At 44.1% G+C, this 20,495-nt stretch overlaps 1 protein-coding gene across 2 annotated transcripts in view; it reads right to left on the reverse strand.

The window, feature by feature from the left end:
• Window positions 1-3,353: 3,353 nt before the first annotated feature.
• The window catches only part of MOB2 (MOB kinase activator 2), a 112,657-nt gene continuing 95,515 nt past the window's right edge, over window positions 3,354-20,495 (reverse strand). For both annotated transcript variants that reach the window (XM_084287495.1, XM_084287494.1), the window contains exons 2-5: window positions 14,060-14,220; window positions 12,729-12,822; window positions 6,345-6,469; window positions 3,354-4,657 (exon numbers count right to left, since the gene is read on the reverse strand). In XM_084287495.1, the coding sequence (XP_084143621.1) occupies window positions 4,347-4,657; window positions 6,345-6,469; window positions 12,729-12,822; window positions 14,060-14,220 (691 nt within the window). In that variant the 3' untranslated portion in view covers window positions 3,354-4,346. The remainder of the gene's footprint in view (window positions 4,658-6,344; window positions 6,470-12,728; window positions 12,823-14,059; window positions 14,221-20,495) is intronic.

Genomic DNA, 20,495 nt, shown 5'->3' on the forward strand with positions numbered 1-20,495 from the left:
CAGGAACGTTTGCCTCCTGTAGTAAGTTTGGCCAGGTGAACCAACAACCTAGGTCTCTGGCCTCGGTTCAGGTGGTGGAAGGGTGTCTGTGGCTTCCAGCCCTTCTGTTACCAGAGGAGACAGAGAGCCAAGGGCTGCCTTAGAGGTTAGAGGATGACGTGAGCTTGTTTGACAAAGCGTGGCTGTGTGAGGTCGGCATGCTGGGTAAGCTCCCATAACATCCGATCGGTCCTTTGTGGGCGTGCTGGTTTCTTTGGGCATCTCTTGGTCTCCCGTTGGTTACCTGACAGCGTTCCCCCACCAGGCCCAGATCCCTTCCAGCAGCTCCTCGCTCTGGCTGTGTCTGGCCGGCACCAGCGGTCCTGCAGAGCCAGTGCCTGGCTCTCACCATTTGGCTGCGCTCTGTACGCGCAGAGCAGTCCCTAAGATGTGAGGTCGATTTTTATTGAAGTTCTTGGTTAAAAGGTGCGTGGTCATGCATAAAATGAGAGTGCTCTGTGGGATCTCGGGCTTGATTAACTTTCTGCAATTCTCAGGCAAGAGAGCAGGGTGTGGAGAGGCTTTTGCTGGGTTGCACTGGATGATGCCTGATTCAATTTCTACTTCTTCACTTCTGGGGCTTTCTTTGGGTTGGGGTGAAGCTGTTTCCATGATACCCATGGTTTATTACCTTGAGGTCAGTGCTGCAGGTGGCTGTTTCGCTCTGTGAGACTTGTCCCATTGCTGCCAGTGGCCAGAGTTAGCTGATGTTATGGCACTGAGGTGTTGACCTTGTTGCTTGCTTACCTGCTGCTGGCATTCGCTCCAGGTGTTGTGTGCAAAGCAGCTCTTGTCCTGCTTTTACTTACGGGTACTTATGCTTGGATTTGTTAAGGACACATCAGCCTCAACGAAAGATTGATCACAACACAAAATAGCTGTGTGACTGTCAAAAAGAAAAAAGAAGTTTCAGCTTGCTGGTGTTTTGTGCTTTACTTTATGCAGCCTTAGCTCTACAGCACCTCACTCTTGTGTCTAGCACACCAAACGGGGAATATAACCCTACATAACATAGATGGAGATACTGTTTTTAAGAAAAAAACTTTATCCTGTGATGGCTTGAGCTCACATCACCATGGTTTTAGGCCTGAAAATGGGTTGAGGACTGCAGAGGCACGTGTAAAGCTCAGTTTGTCTGATGAGGCAAGGCCTGCAAAAGGCATGTGCTGGGGGTAAGGGGATAGCTGGAAAGGTTTCTTCTGGCAGGACGTGTAACGGTTTGGTTTGTGTGCTTGCTTTACGTAGCAGCCGTGCTGCAATGGCACTGTACTTCATTGAGCACTAGGGGAGGGGGAGAAGGGTGTGCTGAACACGGACTAATTAGGTGCCTGTGTTGTAGCAGCTTTGATCAATTTACAAAGCACATGTAAGCAGACGTGTGCCAATTCTGTTAGGAGACCTACACCCCCTCTTCTAGATGCCAAGGGATTTGGGCTCAGTCTGGCCACAGGGCAAACTGCAACACACACAGACGGTCACCGACAGGCTGCACTTTGCAGGCTTGGTGGCACTCGTGTATCAATGATGTTATATTACACCATAATTCAGTAACCTCTGAAATATGCTTGGACACCTCGAGGCTGATCTTTACAGTAATATTTACTCCTGGCAGGAAGATTGTTAGTGTTGGCACTTATTTCAGTGTTTTCCTTATTCCCACTGCTAAAATCAACAGGATAGGCCTCGCTAAAATAGGATTTGTTATTTGCTTTCTCTTAAGCTGGTTGTAAAATATAAAAAAGATCGCTCTGTTAGGTGAAGCTTCTGTACTTTCAGGAGTATCGAATGTCTGCAGAAGCAACTCAGGACAGCTGCCACGACCAACCACTGGCTCTCCTGAAAGAAATGCACTTTGCTGTGCTGGTAGGTGAACCAATGCGCGCTGCTTTGCATCCAAGCAAGGTCCTGTTGGTTCCCCTAGGGGAAGGTAAGGCACAGCCAAGCATCTGATAGCTTCCACGCTGAAGTCTGAGACCACAACGCAAAGCCAAGTCAGTCTTTCCAGAGAACTGAACTGCCTCTTGTTCAACTCAAACCTTTCCCAGGTATGTCATTTCTATCTGGCCTTTTATTAAGACAGTGAGTGCATTTTTACAAGTAGATAACGAATGACCAGAAATACTCGGATTTGGGTTGATGGCCTTGCTATTACTTTCTTACCTTTATCTCTACTGTATGCTGTCCCTGCAGGTAGCACAGGGGCCTTACAAATGACATTGTTCTGATAACTTCTGCTCACTTCTGATAAACCAGGTGATGCTAGACTTGTTCGTTGATGTAGGAAATCATTATGGGAAGGCTCAGGTCAGCGTGAATGGAGAATGCATAGGACTTTTCATCAGGATTTGACAGCATCAGCAGGAGGATGTGGTGGGGAAGCCGTGCCCTCAAACACTTCTGCAATCTGGAAACAAACAGAATCCGGGCCCACGAAGCTGGGGGTGTTTTCTCTCGCATGCTCCTCCACTTCCCTTTTCCTGTACTTGTGCTTTTTCTGCTTTTTTTTCCCCTCATGTTTATAATGTCTTGCTTTTTATTCTCACTTGCACCTTTTTCTTCCTTTACCTATGGTTGCTTTTGTGTACTTCTTCACACTTTTTTTCTTAGCTTTTTTTCTTCCCTTCTTGCTTGTGCTTTTTTGTACTTTTTTTTTTTTGTGTGTTTTTCCTTGTCTATTCTCTTTGCAGTTGTTCTCATTGCTCTTGAGCTTGCTTTCCTTTTCCCATTTCTACTGACTCCCAGTGCACTTAGAGCTCATTCAGGAAACTTTTCTAGGATTCGTGCCATGTCAGCTATTATTAATGTATATACCTCAGGCTAATGATTTAAAAGCAGTAACAAACGGTTCACAAAGAGTGTTTGCTGCAGATTGGGTAGAAGCACAACTGCAAGCAAAATTTGGCATTTTCCCAACTGGAAACCTGGAACGCCAGAATTCAGTGGACATGGTAAGAAAAAGAGTAATATCGCTATCCAGATACAATATTGATCCAGATACTGTGATACACGATTTGCTGCAAGTGTCCAGGAGCCTGCTAGATTTACAGTATTTAAGTATGTAAAGACAGGAAATTTGCTCCTTTCCATGTGTCCCTTATCCTTGGGTCTGCAGGTTCACCTGGGGACAAGGTTCTTAGCAATACCAGAAAGGGCAAGAAATTGATTGTAAATGGTAGATTACAGGGTGGAAGACTCAGAGCTGTTCATAAAGGTGGCTGACACGAAGGTTAACTGCACCGGCGGCGAAAGGGAAGCTTTGGGTGGATTCCAGTGACTTTTGACGCTGCAAACACAAAACCAAAACTTATGGCTGATAGATTTGTTTTTATTATTATAGAACAGATGAACTAAAATAAGCCAACAATATAATTTTATGCCAACAGCCATCTTTCTAGCACAGGCAGTGACGGACTCAGTATACCCTTCTCCTCCCTCCCCGGCCTCCATTCAACAGGAAGCAAATGGTGGTGGCTCTGCACGTGGTAAGTTTTAAACTCCAGTGATCTCACGCTTGTTATTCATAGAGATGTGCCTGGGAAAAGAGGAGGTGGGGGGAGCAGAGAAGAGAGCATATATTTTGTAGGAGCGATAAGCAGAAAGGCTTGTGGATCCTCTTGCACGTTCACACGTTGTGACCAGGTAGACGGGACAACTGGAGAATCATGCCCACTCTCAGCACGTAGCAAGCCCCTAGTTGCTACTCTAGTCAAGCCAGGAGTTTCTTCCCATTCCAAGCTAGCAAAGGGCAAGATGCACTCAATGGGGGAGTTTTTGGCAGGGGGTAAGGGGCAATCTATGGAAAACCGAACAAAAAATTCACCCCACCCCCCCAAAAAAAAACAAACAAATCTGCATTTTAAGCCACTTCAAAGTAAAAGTCACTTCTCATAATATAATAGATAATTTTAAAATGGCAGGACCACCATCCTAGAAGGACAAAGGGCTTGCACTCAAGACCAAAGAAAGAAAAACCAAAACAACCAAACCAAAACAAAAAAAGCCAAGAGTGGCCCCACTCTCAAGCTTGGCTCTTCTCTAAAAACAGCATTCATCATCCATCTGAATAGGTAAAAGGAGGAGTGGACAGAAAATAAAATAAAATAAAATTGGTGCAACTTCTCGCCAGGTGGCGCATTAAATCAAAGCTCCATACAGTCCCGTATGACTACACGTCCTGTGGTGGCAGCATAATTTCTTTCAGCTTTCGTTGCTGTATATGTCTGTATGTATATCTGAACATATACATACACATACACACATAATATATAATATTGTTTTTAATGTTAGTTTAGATCCTGTAGGAGGGCTCATCTCTCTTTCACGTGGTTCTGTGCTCCTGCGCTGTTGCTGCTCCCGTTGCCGCTCCCGTTACTGCTGCTCCCACTGCTGCTGCAGAGGACCTCTGTGAGGTCGTCCATGATGGTGGTCTCTTTAGGGTCCACCAGGTTGAACTCCCTGATGAATAGGATAAAGTGTGTGTAGAGCGTGTTTAAATGTCCGTGCAGCTCCAGTGCCAAAGTCTCCTTAAAGTGTGAGGAGTAGATATGGGCCAGCACGTGGAACAGGTACTTGCAGATCTTCTTCACTAAGGACTCAAACGAGTTTGGGAATTCCTTGCCTGAAAGGAAGACAGAGAAACACCGTGTCAGTTCCAGCTGCTCACCTTGAGCTCCACATCAGCATTTGTTCTGTCCAGGCTGTGGGTAAGTGCAACCAGCCTACCTTAAAGGCAACTCAGGGGCAATAAAGCCAGTAACTTCACAGGCAACTCACGGGCCCTGTATCATCTTCCCAACATGTTTTTTTTTTGTTGTTGTTTTTTTTTTTTTTTTTTACAAGACTTAAGGGGAAGAGTCTAAGGTTTTAAGTGTTTTAATTTAAAGTTAAGCTTTTAAACCCTAAGGTTCAAAAATCAGGAAGAAAATGTAATCATTCTTTAAACCATATGTTTTTTGATACTGGCTGTAAAAATAATGAGAGGTTCTTCTGGGTTCTTATCTAGTTTGTCCAGGAGGAACAGATTTTTCCGCTGAAAGTGTGTAATAGTTATGAGACCATTTAACAGATCACAAAATGGAAACTAAGGTACTTGGCAGACTTCCCTCATTTCATTATTGAAATTCTATCAAATGGGCGAAGAAATAGAAGGAAATACTGGCTGCCTTCTCTCAGGTGCAATCTAAATGATGCTTGCCTACAAATTGCTCTAGGGAACCTGCTCTGGCAGGGAGGTTGGACCCGATGATCTCTTGAGGTCCCTTCTAACCCCTACAATTCTGTGATTCTGTCATTCTTGCTGGAGCATTAGTCTGCCCTCATTGTAAAAGGCAACTGTTAGACATCCACTGCTGGTGATGCTGACAGTGAAACTGAGGCAAGCAGGAACGAAAAACATGCCATCCTATGCGTGATGCACAACAGGAAGTATGTTAGCGGTCTACAGTACAACCTGGCCACAGTGACTCACATGAAAGACCTTGTTGCCTTTTGAATTAGCATATTTAAAGCAATAACAAAAATAATATCAAAATACTCAAACTGCAACTGGCTTACTGGTCATTGCCTCCTTCCAGATGCTTATAGGTAAGTGCTGTTGGCTGAACATGCATGACACTGTAACGTCCTAGTTCCTCAGCTATCTGGAGAAGGGACTCAAGAAGCCAGCTGCTTTTAGTCCGGACTAAGCCCATCTACAGTAACTTCTGCTCAATAAGTCTCTATTTTTTTCCCCCTTAATCAAAGGCATTGCAAGTAGCTATCTTGTGAAGATACAAATTGAGTTTAAATTACTTTTGTTTCTTTTCAGTCCTTAAAAATCATGTTCTTATTTAATATCTGGAGGAGAAAGGAGATTCTAAACAATCTGTTAGGAAAGGAAGACCAGCCACATTCCTGGCAATGCAATTTATTTCCCTCTTAATACATCAGGGCTCTAAAGGATATAATAAAAAACCAACAAGGCTAATTTTTACTAGCAATGCACTGTGTTAAATACCCACATACTGACAGTTTTTCTCCTCTCTGAATACAGGCTTTTTCCTAGATCTTGAAACACTTAAAGAAAAAGATGTCCTGATGAAATGTAAGCCAAGGGGACAGGATGGGGAGTCTTTCACCCCAGGTCCTACGCCAACAGCACAAGTCTTTGTTACTGTACAAATGAACCAAAATTAAAATCTCCCTTAAAAAAAAGTGTGAAGTTGTCTGGTATGAATAAATATGCTGAATGCATATATGCCAACTTCCACCTTACTTATGGCATCTGCAAAAAGCCACAGGAAGCACCTGCCCCAAGGTAAACGTACCGTATTTTGTCGGAAAGACGTCCTCATCTGTCACTAGTTTCTGCACAGAACTCATGACGAAGTCAACATACTGAGGAGCAGTGCACTTGATCTTCTTTCCCCGCTCATCATACCAGTAGTACTGTCTGTGGAGAGAATTGACAGCGTCACTGTGTTGTACCTCGGATCCTCAGCTCAACTCCTAAGAGGTTAGTGTCTAACTAATATAAAACAGCAACTGCAACATTACCAAAATGTATCATCACTGCCACAGAAGAGATTCACTTCAGGGTATTTTTCTGTCTACATCAAAAGCCCTTTTCTGGGAGCCAGTTTTGTTTCTGCCCATCTATTCAGTCCAGAGCACAGGAAGTAATACCAAGCACAGAAAGGCTGCTGAAGTTTCCCAGGAGGGGCACTGATAGCTACTTATCCACGACAGACTGAGGGTTTACAGTCCATAAAACTGTACAGGAAGGCATTATATAACTATTGTAACACGCTGCCTTTTAAAAAGTGATAAAACTTCTGATGTTTAACATCACCAAACAAACATTAAGTCTTTTTAGTGTAGTATTATTAAATAGACAGAAGGTGGCTCCAAAACACCAGCTTTTTCAAAGCTGGTGCTCTGAAATACTTGCAGTGTTTTTGAACAGTACAAATCCTGTTCCAAAATCCTATCTGGGGTTCCACGGCCGTTTTGAATATCCTTACCTATACGTGCCTCAAAAGCCTGCTCCTTTGTTTCCAAACACCCTAAACCAATGGAATTTACATTTTACACTGCCACCAGGGAATAATCCTGTTGGATTTTAAAGGAACAGGAAAAGTTAGCATATTGTGAGGCTTTTCAAAAGCAACTGTAATTATCTTGATCAGCTGCAGCCACCGAAATACAACAGAAACATTCTCTAACAACTCTTGCAGTTGCTTGAGAGAGAAATCTGAAGGCTGCAAAAGAACTCAAAGTTTTGTTCCTTCTTTTTTTGTTTCTTTAAATCATGCGTTAATTAAAGGGTAGTTAATTTGACGGTGGTGAGGCCCTAGAATAGGCTGCCAGAGAAGCTGTGGATGTCCTAAGCCATTCCATGATTCGCTGAAAGTACACTGCTGTTACCAGGAGCAGCTATCCACTGTAAGAAATGTTTTTCAGATAAGGAAATCAGCAAAACTTTTTTTTTTGTCTATGTCTCATTAGTTACCTGAGTTCCAATTCCTGAACTCTTCCTTCAAACAGGGTAAGTTCCAGGTGCTAGCCATTATGAGACTGATAAGAAAGCCATTGTATTGGACTTCTCCAGTTGCTTGATAACATTTTTCTTTCTTCAGTGGGAACTTTAGCCACTTTTGGACACTTTTTTTTTTTTTTTCAAGGAGATAAGGATTCAATGTTGTGTTCTTTTTTCTGTACCTAACAGGACTAGACTGTGTTAAACTAGAAGGACCTATAGGTGCCACTTGGGAAGCAGAGTTTTACATATACTGACCAGCAGAATAGTCCTGAAGCAACTGAAGAAAAACGGTATGTAGCAACTGAAAAGTTCTAATTGACAGCATGTTTTCATTGCCCAGAAAGATTCTTCAGGGGCCTGAGGGGCGTGATGTGAAGACTGTAAGGAACAGTTCATGCCCCAAGCCGTATGAATTCAAGAGGAAACAGCACAGAAGTCAGCTCAGACTTTACAGAGAGGAAAGACAACTGAAAACTAGTTCTGCAGACACCTAAGGTTTGGAATTTGTCTTTCAGTGCATTTTCAGCATGTGGTGCTCAGTAACTCCCTTGTTTACTGGAGATAGCAGGATGGCCTGCAAAAGGGCACAAAAAGGTAAGTGAATGGGAACAGCAGGGGATAAAAGGTCTTTGCAGAGCTATGCCTGGCATCAACACTAGTATTTAGGGCCTTAGGGGTGGGCTCTGCTCATCACTGCTCACTTCCTTATACAATCCACATGTAGGGAATCGCACAATGTAGTGTGCAAACCCAAGCCATGTCCCCTTCCTTTCTCTAGCCCTGCGTTCAGCTGGAGGAAGGCAGTTCTAGGCAACTCTTGACTTATTTTGGGTCTTAAGACCAGAGCAGCAGCAGACTGGACTGTCTGCTCCTCAGCAGTTCTTACATGCTGCAGAAATCCTCAGCTACAAAACAGAACAGTTTGGAGTTGCCCTTAGGCACAAACCCAAATCTGGATAATTGGATTTTAGTTAAAAGAAACAGTTTGGCAACTGTGCAAGTTCACTTACACAAAAATGTAAGTGAATAAATCTGCTACAACATCCCACTGTACATCCCTTTTGCCTTTCCTTAACAGTTAAGCTGATTATGCAAAATGGGAATTCAGAAAAATCATTAAGAGTAAGGGGACAACTACAGGGGTTGTCCTGTTTGATAAGAATCATTTGTCTCCCCTCTGTTTCAAGCTCTGTGAACAAAGTCTTCATGTGTCTTGAAGAGAGAAAGGAAGGAGCCCCTGGCACGCCATGAACATTTCAGGCAGGGAGCAGCTCCCACCGCGCTGGAGTAATCTCCAGGTTGGGGCCATTGAGGGGCTCAGCTGGGCACAGAAGCCTGAGTGCATTCCGCCACTGGCTCTGTGACAGCACAGCCCCATATTAGGCAAGGGTTGGGGAGCAAAAAGGACATGAAGACAGACACTTAAAGGCACTTTTCAAGAAGTGCTTACATGATACAGATTTTGATTTCATTCCACATGTAAAATTTTGGCAACTTAAACTTTCCCAGTATGGAGAGCACAAGGAGTTTGCAGCTCCCTTCTAAATCCCAGGGAACAATTACTGATGGGTTTAACATAGAAAAGCCTGTTATACAAATAACAGTAAAACAAATACAGCATAAGTCACAGTGCCATGTCTTAATATGTGTACATGTTTTATCCCTTTCCCTACAAAACCTCCTGGTTTTGTGCTGGCGAGTTTAAGGAGGGCCATGCAGCTGTTACTGTACACAGGGAAGCCATGGCGGAACAGAGGCTACCTCAGTAATAGGAAAAGCTGTAAGGAGGGGGAGGCAAGTGCTCTAGAGGTACGATGTCTGGAAAGGAGGGTGAGAGAGTCCTGCTACAAATACCAGAAGACAGGTTATGAAGAAAGAGGGATAGCAAATTGTATAAAGTACAAGAGCTGTAATACAGTGCTTGGCAGCAACTTGGAATAGCTTTGGTGGTTTGACAGAGGCAAAGCAACATTTAGATGGGGAAAAAAAAAAAGGAAAAAAGAGCTACTGTGTAGAAGCTCAGGGAACCAAAGAGTAAGACACTACAAAACATGCAAGTTTGAGTTGCGAAGAGCTTCTGTAGTCAGGGACACTAAGGATAACAGACAGGAGATAAACTGCAAGATTAGGGAAAAAAAATGAGTAATAAGGAATTTATTCCTTAAGGGATTTTAATGGACCAAAATAAGACTTTTCACTCTTATCTGTAGGCTGCTTAGAAAGTTGTATAACTTCTTAATTTCTGCCTGGAGAGTTTTGTAGTCTCAACCTTGTGAACAGCACTCACAAAGGCTCTTAGTTATCCACTCACTTCATCATTTTTGAGAAGTTTTGCCCCAATGTCAGCTACAGAGAACTAGTTTACAGGCCATGGTGGGGAACCTTAGCTTGCCTAATAATAGCAATAAACTATAACGTATACAGTACCTGCTTTACAGCAAGCAATAAACGTATTAATGAGCAAAAATTTCCCAAGTTACATTCAGGCCACCCTCACTAAATTTTAAAGATAACTGGCCATTCCCCTATTTTTCTTGGCATTATCCCACCTTGCCAGCAAGTGCTTCCATCTGTCCTACAAGGAGCCTAAGCTTTGGTCAGATGTCTCTTTGTGACCCTAAGCAGAAATTCTCTCTCTCACTGTGTGCAGATGGCTGCATTATCTCGTGTATCTGACAGAGCTGAAAGCTGCATCTGTCTGCAGTTTGTCACTTGGCTGGAACTTCTCTGAGATGTTAAAACCTTACCTCAAATGTTAAACTGCAACTTGTGTTTATTTTGCCAGCAAGCCCTCTAAACTTAGGATTGAGTATTTGCAGTGAGTTTGAATGCAAAGGAACTAGACAAGCAACCTGTTCGCCATAGTTAGTGCAACACCCCAGCCATAAATACAAAAAGCCTTCCTTAGGTATGACCAGAAGGGTGTGATCCAAACCATGCCTCGGGGAACTGGGCAGGGAGAGCACATAGGAGGAACGAATACAGAACTTCACACTGAGCTAGAGAAATCAACACTACAAAAAACAGCCAACAGCACCCTTATTCCAAAACACTGGCACGCTGTGGCACCCTAACCCAGGTAGCTGCTGCTGCTGCTGAACACGCACAGTCACAAAAGGTCAGACCAGGGCTGTCTCATCGGGTTAATCAGCAACTGACTCTAATGCTTAGGTGATGTTATCCATGTACTACAGACAGGTCAGAGGCAGGACAAATCATATCAACTGGTGTTTCTCCAATACAACAAGCACCCGCTTAACCTTACTTCATTAGGGCAAGATTTTAAAATAAAAAGTCAGGGGGAGCATATAGCTTTGTATTAGTCACAGCTGGACATGAACAAACGTGCGTCTTTGAGGCAGTTCTCTGTGTTTAGGCATCTCTCTTCCAAAAGAGAAGAATGAGGAATGGCAGAACATAAAGGTAAGGAATATCCAGAATTGTCATTGGAGATATTTGGAGAACACAATTATGAACAGGGCCTTCAAAACTGAACTGAACCGAGGCATGGAGCTAGGTGAACCTGCACACTTCACAGCAAAATGAAATATGCAACATGAATCAGTCATCAGCCCCCAAGTACAGGAAGATGACTGAAGTTGTTCTGATTTAGCTAAACACAAACCATTTCAAGCGTTTCACACAAGTGTAGCCATGCTTCCTGTTATTCCCAAGTAGTGCAATTTTCAGTTTTCAAAAACAAAGGATAGGAACATTCAGCTATTGGTCCTCACCACTAAAAATACAGACTGCAGCTGGAGCCACCTACAGACACTTCCTTTCTTTATTCTGCAGCGTAAGCTGCTTACAGAGAACCCTTGTTTAAGAGTCCCTACAGCAGAATGGAGCAACGCTGACTAGCCTCTCGCCACCATCTCCTTTTAGTCACCGTTTCCCATCAGACAAGCCGATCAACGGTTAAGCTCAGTCCTTTGGACAGCCAGTGCTACATCAGGAATTAAAACATGAGAAGGCTTGGGAGCAAGAGTCAACAAAACACTCATTTTACTGATCACCATTTCTCATTTAGAGACACACTGTCTACTTTTGATAAAAATCTGAGTCCAGCAGAGATTTATTACTTTCTGTTCCAGCCTGCTTTCAAAGCCCCTAGCACAGCCTTTAATTCTCTACTGACAGTTATCTTTCCAACTTTTACATGCAAAAATATCCTCTGTACACTTTGCATTCTTCAGAGCATTCTCAAAGAAGGCCCCTGATATTAATTTCCAGTGTACAAGATAGCCTAGTATATTAAGCAAGGATTCCTTTTAAGCACTAAGCAATTATCGTTAGAGATACAATACAGAGCTCTGGTTCTGTTCCATACATTTCCTAGGATGCCTGTTTGATGTACTATAACATTAACAGCTCGCTCTTCTGTTTTAAAATCCATCTTAACTAAATTAATCCCAGGAAATGCAAGAGGAGGGAAGAATGGGACTATCAACACATGTGCTGGAGAAAAAAAACATAACAGGCTTATTCATACTCAAGTGGATCTCATTTTCCATCATGTTGGACTGTGCTAATCAAGAGCACGAGTTTATGGTAACTTTTTCTTATATTCACCATGTACAGCAGAACTACAAAGCCTTCTTTCATAAGTGACAGTTAGTCAATGTTTAAAAAGTCCACTAAGCCCTACACAGGGAGAGCACCAAACCAAAACGTTTTCTGTGCTTTTTGCAAAGCTGCCACTTGTGCCCTCTGTGCCCAGGGGCTCAGGCAGAAAGCCAGCGGCTCACGTCAGGCTCGAGGTTATCCATCAGCAGCCTGGTGCTCTGTCAGTACGCTGCATATCAAAAGCACCCACTGAGGTTTTCACAATTCATTTATCCTTCCCTGCCTCCTCTGGAATCCCAGCAGTGGTACCAGGAAGGACAGTTTTGCCTTTTTTCTGCTTCTCCTCCCCTCAAGCTAAACACACAGCAATTTGCCTCTCTGATCTGACCTTATAAAACCAGCTCAGAACAGTCAAAGACCTGGTCCTTCACAAAAACACATTGCCACCACACTTCACTGCTGAGAGGAGGGAAAAGGACACACAGCTTCCACGTCCTTACTGAGTGAAGAGATGTGCTTGCCCAGTGCCAACCAACACCAATATCCTCCCCCAGGCCACACTCAAGACTTCATGGAAAGCCCGTAAGAGTAAATACCGACTTACGTATTGCACACTGCCATGGTCTGACACGACTCTCCTGTACAGAATTCTGAGATTGTACTATATTGTAAGTTGATGTGATGAAAGAAAGTTGTTGCTGAAAAATAAACACAAAGGAAAAGAAATTCAGAAGTAAAGTACTTTCAAACACTGCTTGTCCTCCAGACAATTATTTAAATAGATCAAGTGAAGTGACCTCAGTGTCTTGGAGCTTGCGTATATATTTAAACATGATTTAGTTAAACGAGTCTAATGATGAACTGCAAAACAAAGAGGTACAAAGAATGAAAGCTCTTGTTTTGATTTAAGATGAAAGCGCCATGATGCATCAGCTCTTATTACTCACTAAGCAGCAAGACTGGAAAGTGTCTCTGTCATCATCAGCCTAACCTTTACGGCAGAATACTCTACTCCAAGCTGAAGGCAAACAATTTGCTACATTATTTTGAAGTCAGACTTAAAATGCACAGTGGCTACAAAATGATATTAACAATCCTAATGATATACCTTTAAAAAAACAACAACAAAAAAAAAAAAAAACACATGAAAACTAGTACACTTCTACTTTTTAAAAATCTCCTGAGATATTTAACATTTTACTACTCCTCTGGGGCACTTCAGTTTTCTTAATGAGCCTCTATAAACTTTCCTGGTGCAGTTTAAAGAACTTTCTTGCTACTACCACATACTGTTGAAAATACAAAGAAGACTGGGTTGAGGCTGCAGGTTAGAACTGGCAGACAAAGCAGCAGCACATAAAAGTATTGTCCATCAGAGCTGAGATGCACAGATACAGCATTCAGTCACGGTACTCAGTCACCTTTGAGTTCCAGCCTGACTACGGTTTAAATTCCCAGTAATTCCTCCAAAGCTTGGAAGGAATGGAGAACAGAAATCTAACCAAAAGATGTCAAAACGTAGGGTTTTAAGCATAACTGCCTTGCATACATGTCTTACTAAACTAGCATTTTTATAGTGTTTCTGGAAAACCAATAGCTTGAGTCAGAAACCTGCTGAACCAGCAGGTTTAGCAGAGCAGTCAAAGGCGAAGCGATGGTCCTCAAAAGAGCATCAGCAGCCCTACTGCCCTCAGTGCCACTGTGGGTGAGTTAGAAGGAAGAAACGCATCACGCCTCCCCTGCTGCTGAGCACAGCTGGTTTGTATGTTAAGACAGCTTAATTACTATGCAAGGTGTAATGGCATGCATTATGCAGTACGCATAAATAGTCATTGCGTGTTTTTCTAAGCACTGAAATCAGTAAAAAGAACCAGTGAACGAGTGCCTTCTTGGGTGTGGGCAGCAATCTCAGAGCTGTACGATCGCAATACTCACTGTTGCTGGCTAGCCACTCGTTGAGGTCTATTTCACGTGGTAACATCACTAGCTCCTTAAATTCGAAGTCAGTAATTCTGGATTTTGTGTATTCTGGCTCTAGGTAAAGCTTCTTCTCTTCCGGTGCTGGCTTTTTACCATTTGGCTTTCCCTTGGACTTCCTGCAAGAGATTAAAAAGAAAAGAAGGGTTACCTCTACTGCTGATGAACAGCTATTGAAACCTGAAAGAAGTTGGTTTATACAAACTCCTGTATTTCTATTTATAAAAAATATAATACACTTGTATTTATATTATATTTATTCCTCTTTGTAGCACCCCTCCTGCCTTCCCTCCTATCAACCTAACCTTTTTTGTTGTTGTTTATTAAAGTAAAAGATTGGTTTTTAGAAAGTGCATTTGATTCAGTCACTTCTTTCACGTTTCTGGGAAGGTTTTGAATGGTGTAAGAAATATGAGACCAAGCCATTCCATCTCCATTGTCCTTTTGTCAGTTTAGATTGCAAATTACTTGGGAGAGTGACAGTCGCCCTGTACACCTGCAAACAGTCGTGACAGCAGCGTGGCACTGTGCCCAAAGGAGCTGCTCTGCTGTGAGCATACCAACAACCTGCTGCATCACAGGTAGCTGTCACCTGTGGAACAGGAGCTTGAGGGACAGTACAAGCAGACCGCTGCAAGCAGATAGCTCTCCTTTGGAAGAACGCTCTTTCCGCACGATGTGCTGGCACTGCTTACTCAGAGCCACAGCATTCCTCGGGGCTGTGGCACTACGTTCTCTGATATTCCACAAGTCTTCTGGAAGCGTGCATTTGTGACTTCAGCTAGAAGCACTGACAACTACAAAAACACCTCCTTTCTCAACTCCCATTATATCTGATCCTAGTTCAGTGTTTGTTTTTTTTTCCCCTGAAAATCCTGTAAAATCCAATGCAAAAAGCTATTGGCAGAGGTGCATCATGAAATAACCCTCTGCTTGTACTTATAAAAGCAGACAAAGGGCATTCCAGAATCCCATAAAGTGCGTTTATCTCCATGCCATACTGTGACATTTCTTATCCATTTTCTAAAGTGTTTCTTGTACCCAACCGATATTCCTAGGGTGGGGGCTCAGTACGGACATTTGAGGAAGGACGGTGGGTCAGCACTTTGGCTTTTTTAGGCTGTGTGGTCAAACAGCTGCAAATCCATGCGTTTCTCCTTAAAAATTCCAGCTAACCAGAAACAGAAGATGTGTTTCATGGTGTGGGACACGTGCAGTAAGCAATACTCACTGTGCGTTATCACATACACACAGGGAGATGCTGTTTTTTTTAATGCCAGATTTTCTTGGTTAAAGAGCAGGTTTTTAAGAATCTGTGAAATCAAGACACGCCCAACTTTGCAGATGAGTGTGTTAAGTTTGCTGCTGAAACTCATCTGGATCCCATCCAAAGGAAATTGACCTCACATTATGGCTCTTAGCACACTTAGAAAATCTTCCACCTGTGCCCCTAAGATAAGTGCTTGATTTTTGCTATGAGGTTGGGGTGCACATTTTTTCCTGGAATGGTGTTCTACGCGTCAGTGCTTTCCCCAAAGAAAGTATAATTCTTTGTATTGCTCTTTTTACGGGCTCCTTACTGATCTGTACATTAAACCCATCTTCAGAATGACTCATGGTCCACATCTTCAGCACTGCCATAGCAGGGAGAGACCTTGACTTGCCTTCTACTAGAAAGGAACGCCTGCCATCGCCTACTACAGCTCAGTTACCGGGACCACCACTGGTTACTGCCTAGAACTTGGGTTGAGCCTTGTCATACTTCCCTCTAAGCAGTAACCTAAGACTGGAGGGACTTTTTGATGAGGAAGGAAGGCCGCCTGCAAGGAGCAATCAAGGAAAGCTTCATGACAGCAGTAGGACACACACTTACACCCTCGCAATGTATTCACAAGCCACAGACGCACAGGAACCATCATAAAGAGTTCTCCAGCAGGGAAAAGACGGTCCTGCTGCACTTCCACACGTTCATGAGAACGTCACCATTAGAGGGGGTGCCTGTGACAGGAATATCCTTTAAAAGGCTACATTTACAGTGGGAGAATAAACTAAAACCAGTATTTACAAAGACCAGTCAGTTTACTGTGTAGTTACTTCTCTTGCACATTTCCCTGCCATCTCCTTTTTCCACTGAAATGCCCTTCAAATCAAAGGAAGTCTGCAAGATACGTCCCTTGGGATGATTTAATGAGGCAACCTGGACTAATTCTCACAGCTGATGCCCAAAGGGACGTCTTAGATCCCGGTTCTTAGCTAAGTATTCTTGTCTTCAAACCCTTACGTCTGCAAGATAGCTTTTGAACCTCACCATGTAAAAATGACCTGTAGATAAGAAAGAAACATCCATGAAAGAATTGCAGGAAGGCCTTGAAGGTATTTAAAGGTATGATTCTGTGCCCTTCATTTCTGCTTGGGCGTGAGGCTGCAGGTTTTCACAGAACTTGATAATACCCAAAGAAAACAGAATGGCATGAAGGAACAGTCTCGCTGGCTAGCCTGTAACCCGACTTTATAATAGGTGAAGCAACATGTTTGTCCTCTTCCTTCTGCAGGAATGCCATGTTAAGACTTGAAACCACCTTACCCTGACAGCAAACACCATAAATCCAGTTGATACCATGCGCTTGGCCCTGAGCTAGTCAAAAATACCCGAGGGCACTGATTTGCTTAATTCCAAGCACAAGCTGCCTTACTCCTAGGCTGGTACAGCCAGGCCTGGCACGCTCCCTGCCGTACCTTCACTGGGCCTTTGACAGGCAATGCTACAGGCAACCCAGGAGATACTCCTAGGCTGTGGGTTTTTTCTGCTGGGCGGTTTCCCATTTTGTTTGTTTATCTAGGGGGAGGAGCAGGATTCTGACACTGAAGGAGAAGTTCATCTTTTAAGAAGCTAAGGAGAGTTACAGGTCAGTAACACTGAGGTGGAAAATACCTTCAGTGTGAGAGGCCGGTTTGACAAACCGCGTTCACCACCCAGGGAGGACAGCTATCGGTGCGAAGCAGCACAGGCAGAGCAGAGTTTGTATCGTTGCTTTACTCCAGGACAAACCAAGGTCCCCGGGTCAGGGCTGCACCACGTCAGCTTAGAGCAGCTCCTGAGAGGAGGGGGAGAGGGGACGGGGGTCAAAGACGGAGGGACAGAGAGGTGACGGAACCAGGCCACGGAGGGAATGCACGCAGGGCAGGAACAGGAGGCCGAGGCAGACCTTCCAGCGAGTGCACGTGCATCGCCTTTACCCTGTCCTCCCTTCAGCACCTTCTCTCCAGGAAACCCAACAAACATTCAGCGCTAGATGGAGTTCACAAATGTGCTGATTACACATGGTCCTTTTACAAAACCAACTCATTCCCACACGTTAGTACCTGCAGGCGCTTCTCAACAGGCTGCAAGTCTGTCCACAACGGCCTCAGTCAGAAGCGAATGGCCTCAAACAGAAGCCTCCCAGGGCTCTGCCTGGGCTTAAGAAAGAGCTGGGCTCGTGACTTCCATCACTGAGCCTGCAACGAGGCCCCTACTCACAGGTGTCACCGACACCCAGGGGGTTCTACTCACACCACTGAAACCCGAATGTCCGAGCACCATCTGCAGCACAAACTTCTGTTTAACCTTTTGCAGCTGCTGAGGACTAACACAAGACCCCAGAAAATCGTTTCTACCAGCAGATCTTCCTGACCTGCTTGGGGTGTTACACGGCTCAAGTGTTTTAAGTACAAACAAAAGAAACTCCAGTCTTAACATCACCAGGTTTTAAATCAGACCACACATCTTCCCTCAGACAAAACTCAGGTTGTAAAATCAGACTCTGTAGTATTAATTTAATCATGCTCAGCCTGGGTTGCAAAACTGTAGGTTTAGGTTAGAAACTGTCAATAGTGGTCAATACTAAAGCATTTTCTTTACAGACTTACAAAGCTGGAGCATACAGCAGTACGGAGAAAACAGTTTAAGAAACACGTTTCTCTGTGATGAAGAGTCAACAAGTAACAGCTCTGTGTTCCAGATAAACCAAGGCTCAGACATTCACACTTACCAGAAGTACCAGAAGAAAAGCCCAGAGGTCTGCTTCCTTGCTTCTGCTCTCCCCTCCCTCCAAACTGCTGTTTCAGAGGCCTCTAAGAAAACACCACCTACCTGGAGCCAACTCCCGGTGTGCAAAGAGAACCACCAAACCACTCGTTATTCCCTTCGTGTTGCCGGGCTTACATGCAAGAGGCCTTCCTCAGTTTTTCACTTTGAAGCACACAAATATGAGAAATTACGTGTTGCCATTTCTGAGGTGTCCCAGAACACCCTCGTAAGTGAAGACTACAGCAGCGAGCATAAAGCAGCACGTTCAAAACCAGCTCGTTCAGCCTGCCTTCAGAGAAAGGAAAAGTGTCAAGCGCTGTGGAGACCTACTGCTCTGCCCAGGGAACACCACAGTCCATCACCTACAGATTATTTACTGGAAAACGTAACTAAATGTCATGCAAGACCACAAAAAGGGCAGTGCCTTTCAAAACATTACTGAAGCCTACAGAAGTCCTGATTTCTCTTTATCTGTGCTTTTCTTTTAAAAAAAAAAAAAAAAAAGAAAAAAGAAAAAAAAGAAAAAGAGAGAATTCTGCTCGATGTATCTTAGCACTTACGTGTCAGATCAATGCAACCCCAAAGCAGCTGCAGGAAGAGCTGTGATGCAGCACCATGGTGGAGGTCTGCCAAGGTTAGCCCAAAGCCTGCCTATCCGTGCTTGGCTACTAGTTCAGGAAAGAGACATCTTCCGGGAGCTAAGGAGACAGCACTGAGCAGCTTTCATTGGCAGGTAAACCAGAGAGCAAACTAATCCTTCAGCTAAGTCCCAGGCTAGGTTTGTGTGTGTGTGGTGTTAGGCACTTGGTCGGGTATGATGCCACAGGCCAAGTCACGCCCAGGAAGAAGCTTCAGAGAGGGAGAAGGGCTGGGAGATGGCACAAGAGAGGTCGCTCATGCTAAGCACTGTAACAGCAGCTTCCACGAACCGGCTCCAGCCAGAGGGAAGGTTCCTTGCTGCTCCTGCCGGGTCCCGTCCTCAGCCTCGTGTTCACCTGAGAAAACACAGCGGCTGGAAGCTTGCCTGGATCTCACTGGAGAAAGAGACGTGTAAGGCAACACCACGGATTCACGGGCCCGCTGGGCCACGATGATCTTTTTCCTGGACTAACCGCCTCGTTAAGATCGAGCACAAATGCCAATTTCCCAGGTTGCTCTGTTAGCCTGTCTCAGTTAATCAAGATCTCTCTCATTTCCTTCTTGATCAGATGCCCGGTAGTTTCTTGGTCTAAAAAACCTTCTTTGGAGCATCTTCAAAGCACCATCCAGGTATTTAGTTTTAAAACCATAGGAGGAAAGTATTATTCCCCTTTCATACCAGAAACTGGCTGCAAGGTTCAAAGTTTATTCACTGTACAAACACTAAGGACGTGCTTCCATTTCAACTGATACGGCTTGTTTCAAAAGAAGCACAGGGGCAGCAATCTGATTCAGCTGAAGACGTGTCAGGGACACAGTGTCCACAGCAGGGACACGCTCCTTAACCCGATTTGGTTCACATTGCTTGGAATCGTACCAGGCATCCACGGTTTTGGTATGTGAGCCGCATTTAGTACAAGTTGGATCACACAGGGGATGCCCGTGGTTTAGGAAATGCCAAACTTCACTAAACTGATCACGCATTTTAAGATCATCTCTACCAATTCAGGATTCCTTCTTCCCAGAGACAACCAGCTGCCCAGCACTGCTCTAACCCCATCCTGCCACCTCCAGCAGGCTGGGCAGCTTCTGACACCAGTTCGAAAACTGCAGCCTGCTCAGGGTCAAACCATGAGGCTTCAGTCACCATCCCCTACACCTTTCACACCCAGCTCTCCACACCCTGGGGTGAATGGCCATTTAGTTTTTCTTTTTAAAATACAAGTCACCAGTGCCTTTTTTTCTTCTTAATGTGGCAAATCCAAGGTTATTTTGTTTGTTTGTTTCCAGAAACAAACACCATATGGGAGAGTGACTTGAGAAAGACTTTAAAGTCACTTTGAAGTGACTTTAAAAGAGTAAAGTAATATATATATATTCTACCAAAAACATAATGGCAAGGAACCAGACCTGTAGGCAAAACTTTGTGCCCTCTGGATCCTGCGCCAGTTTCAGGTCCCAGCCAGGTGATGCTGGTTTCTCTTTGAAAATCGACAGAGCAAGTCCAGCAGGCCTCAAGTGGCGAATTTCTCCCTGCTTGCAAACTTCAAAACTCACAAGGCACCTCAGGTCTGCGGGGATGAAAATTGCCACAGATGATGACCCTTGCAACACAAAGACGCTTACTTTGCGGTTAATATTTGTTAATAACTGCTCCTATTTATTACCCAAGGTTAACTGGTATAA

The sequence above is a fragment of the Netta rufina genome (genome assembly GCF_964035555.1).
Source record: "Netta rufina genome assembly, chromosome: 5".
Lineage (NCBI taxonomy): Eukaryota > Metazoa > Chordata > Aves > Anseriformes > Anatidae > Netta > Netta rufina.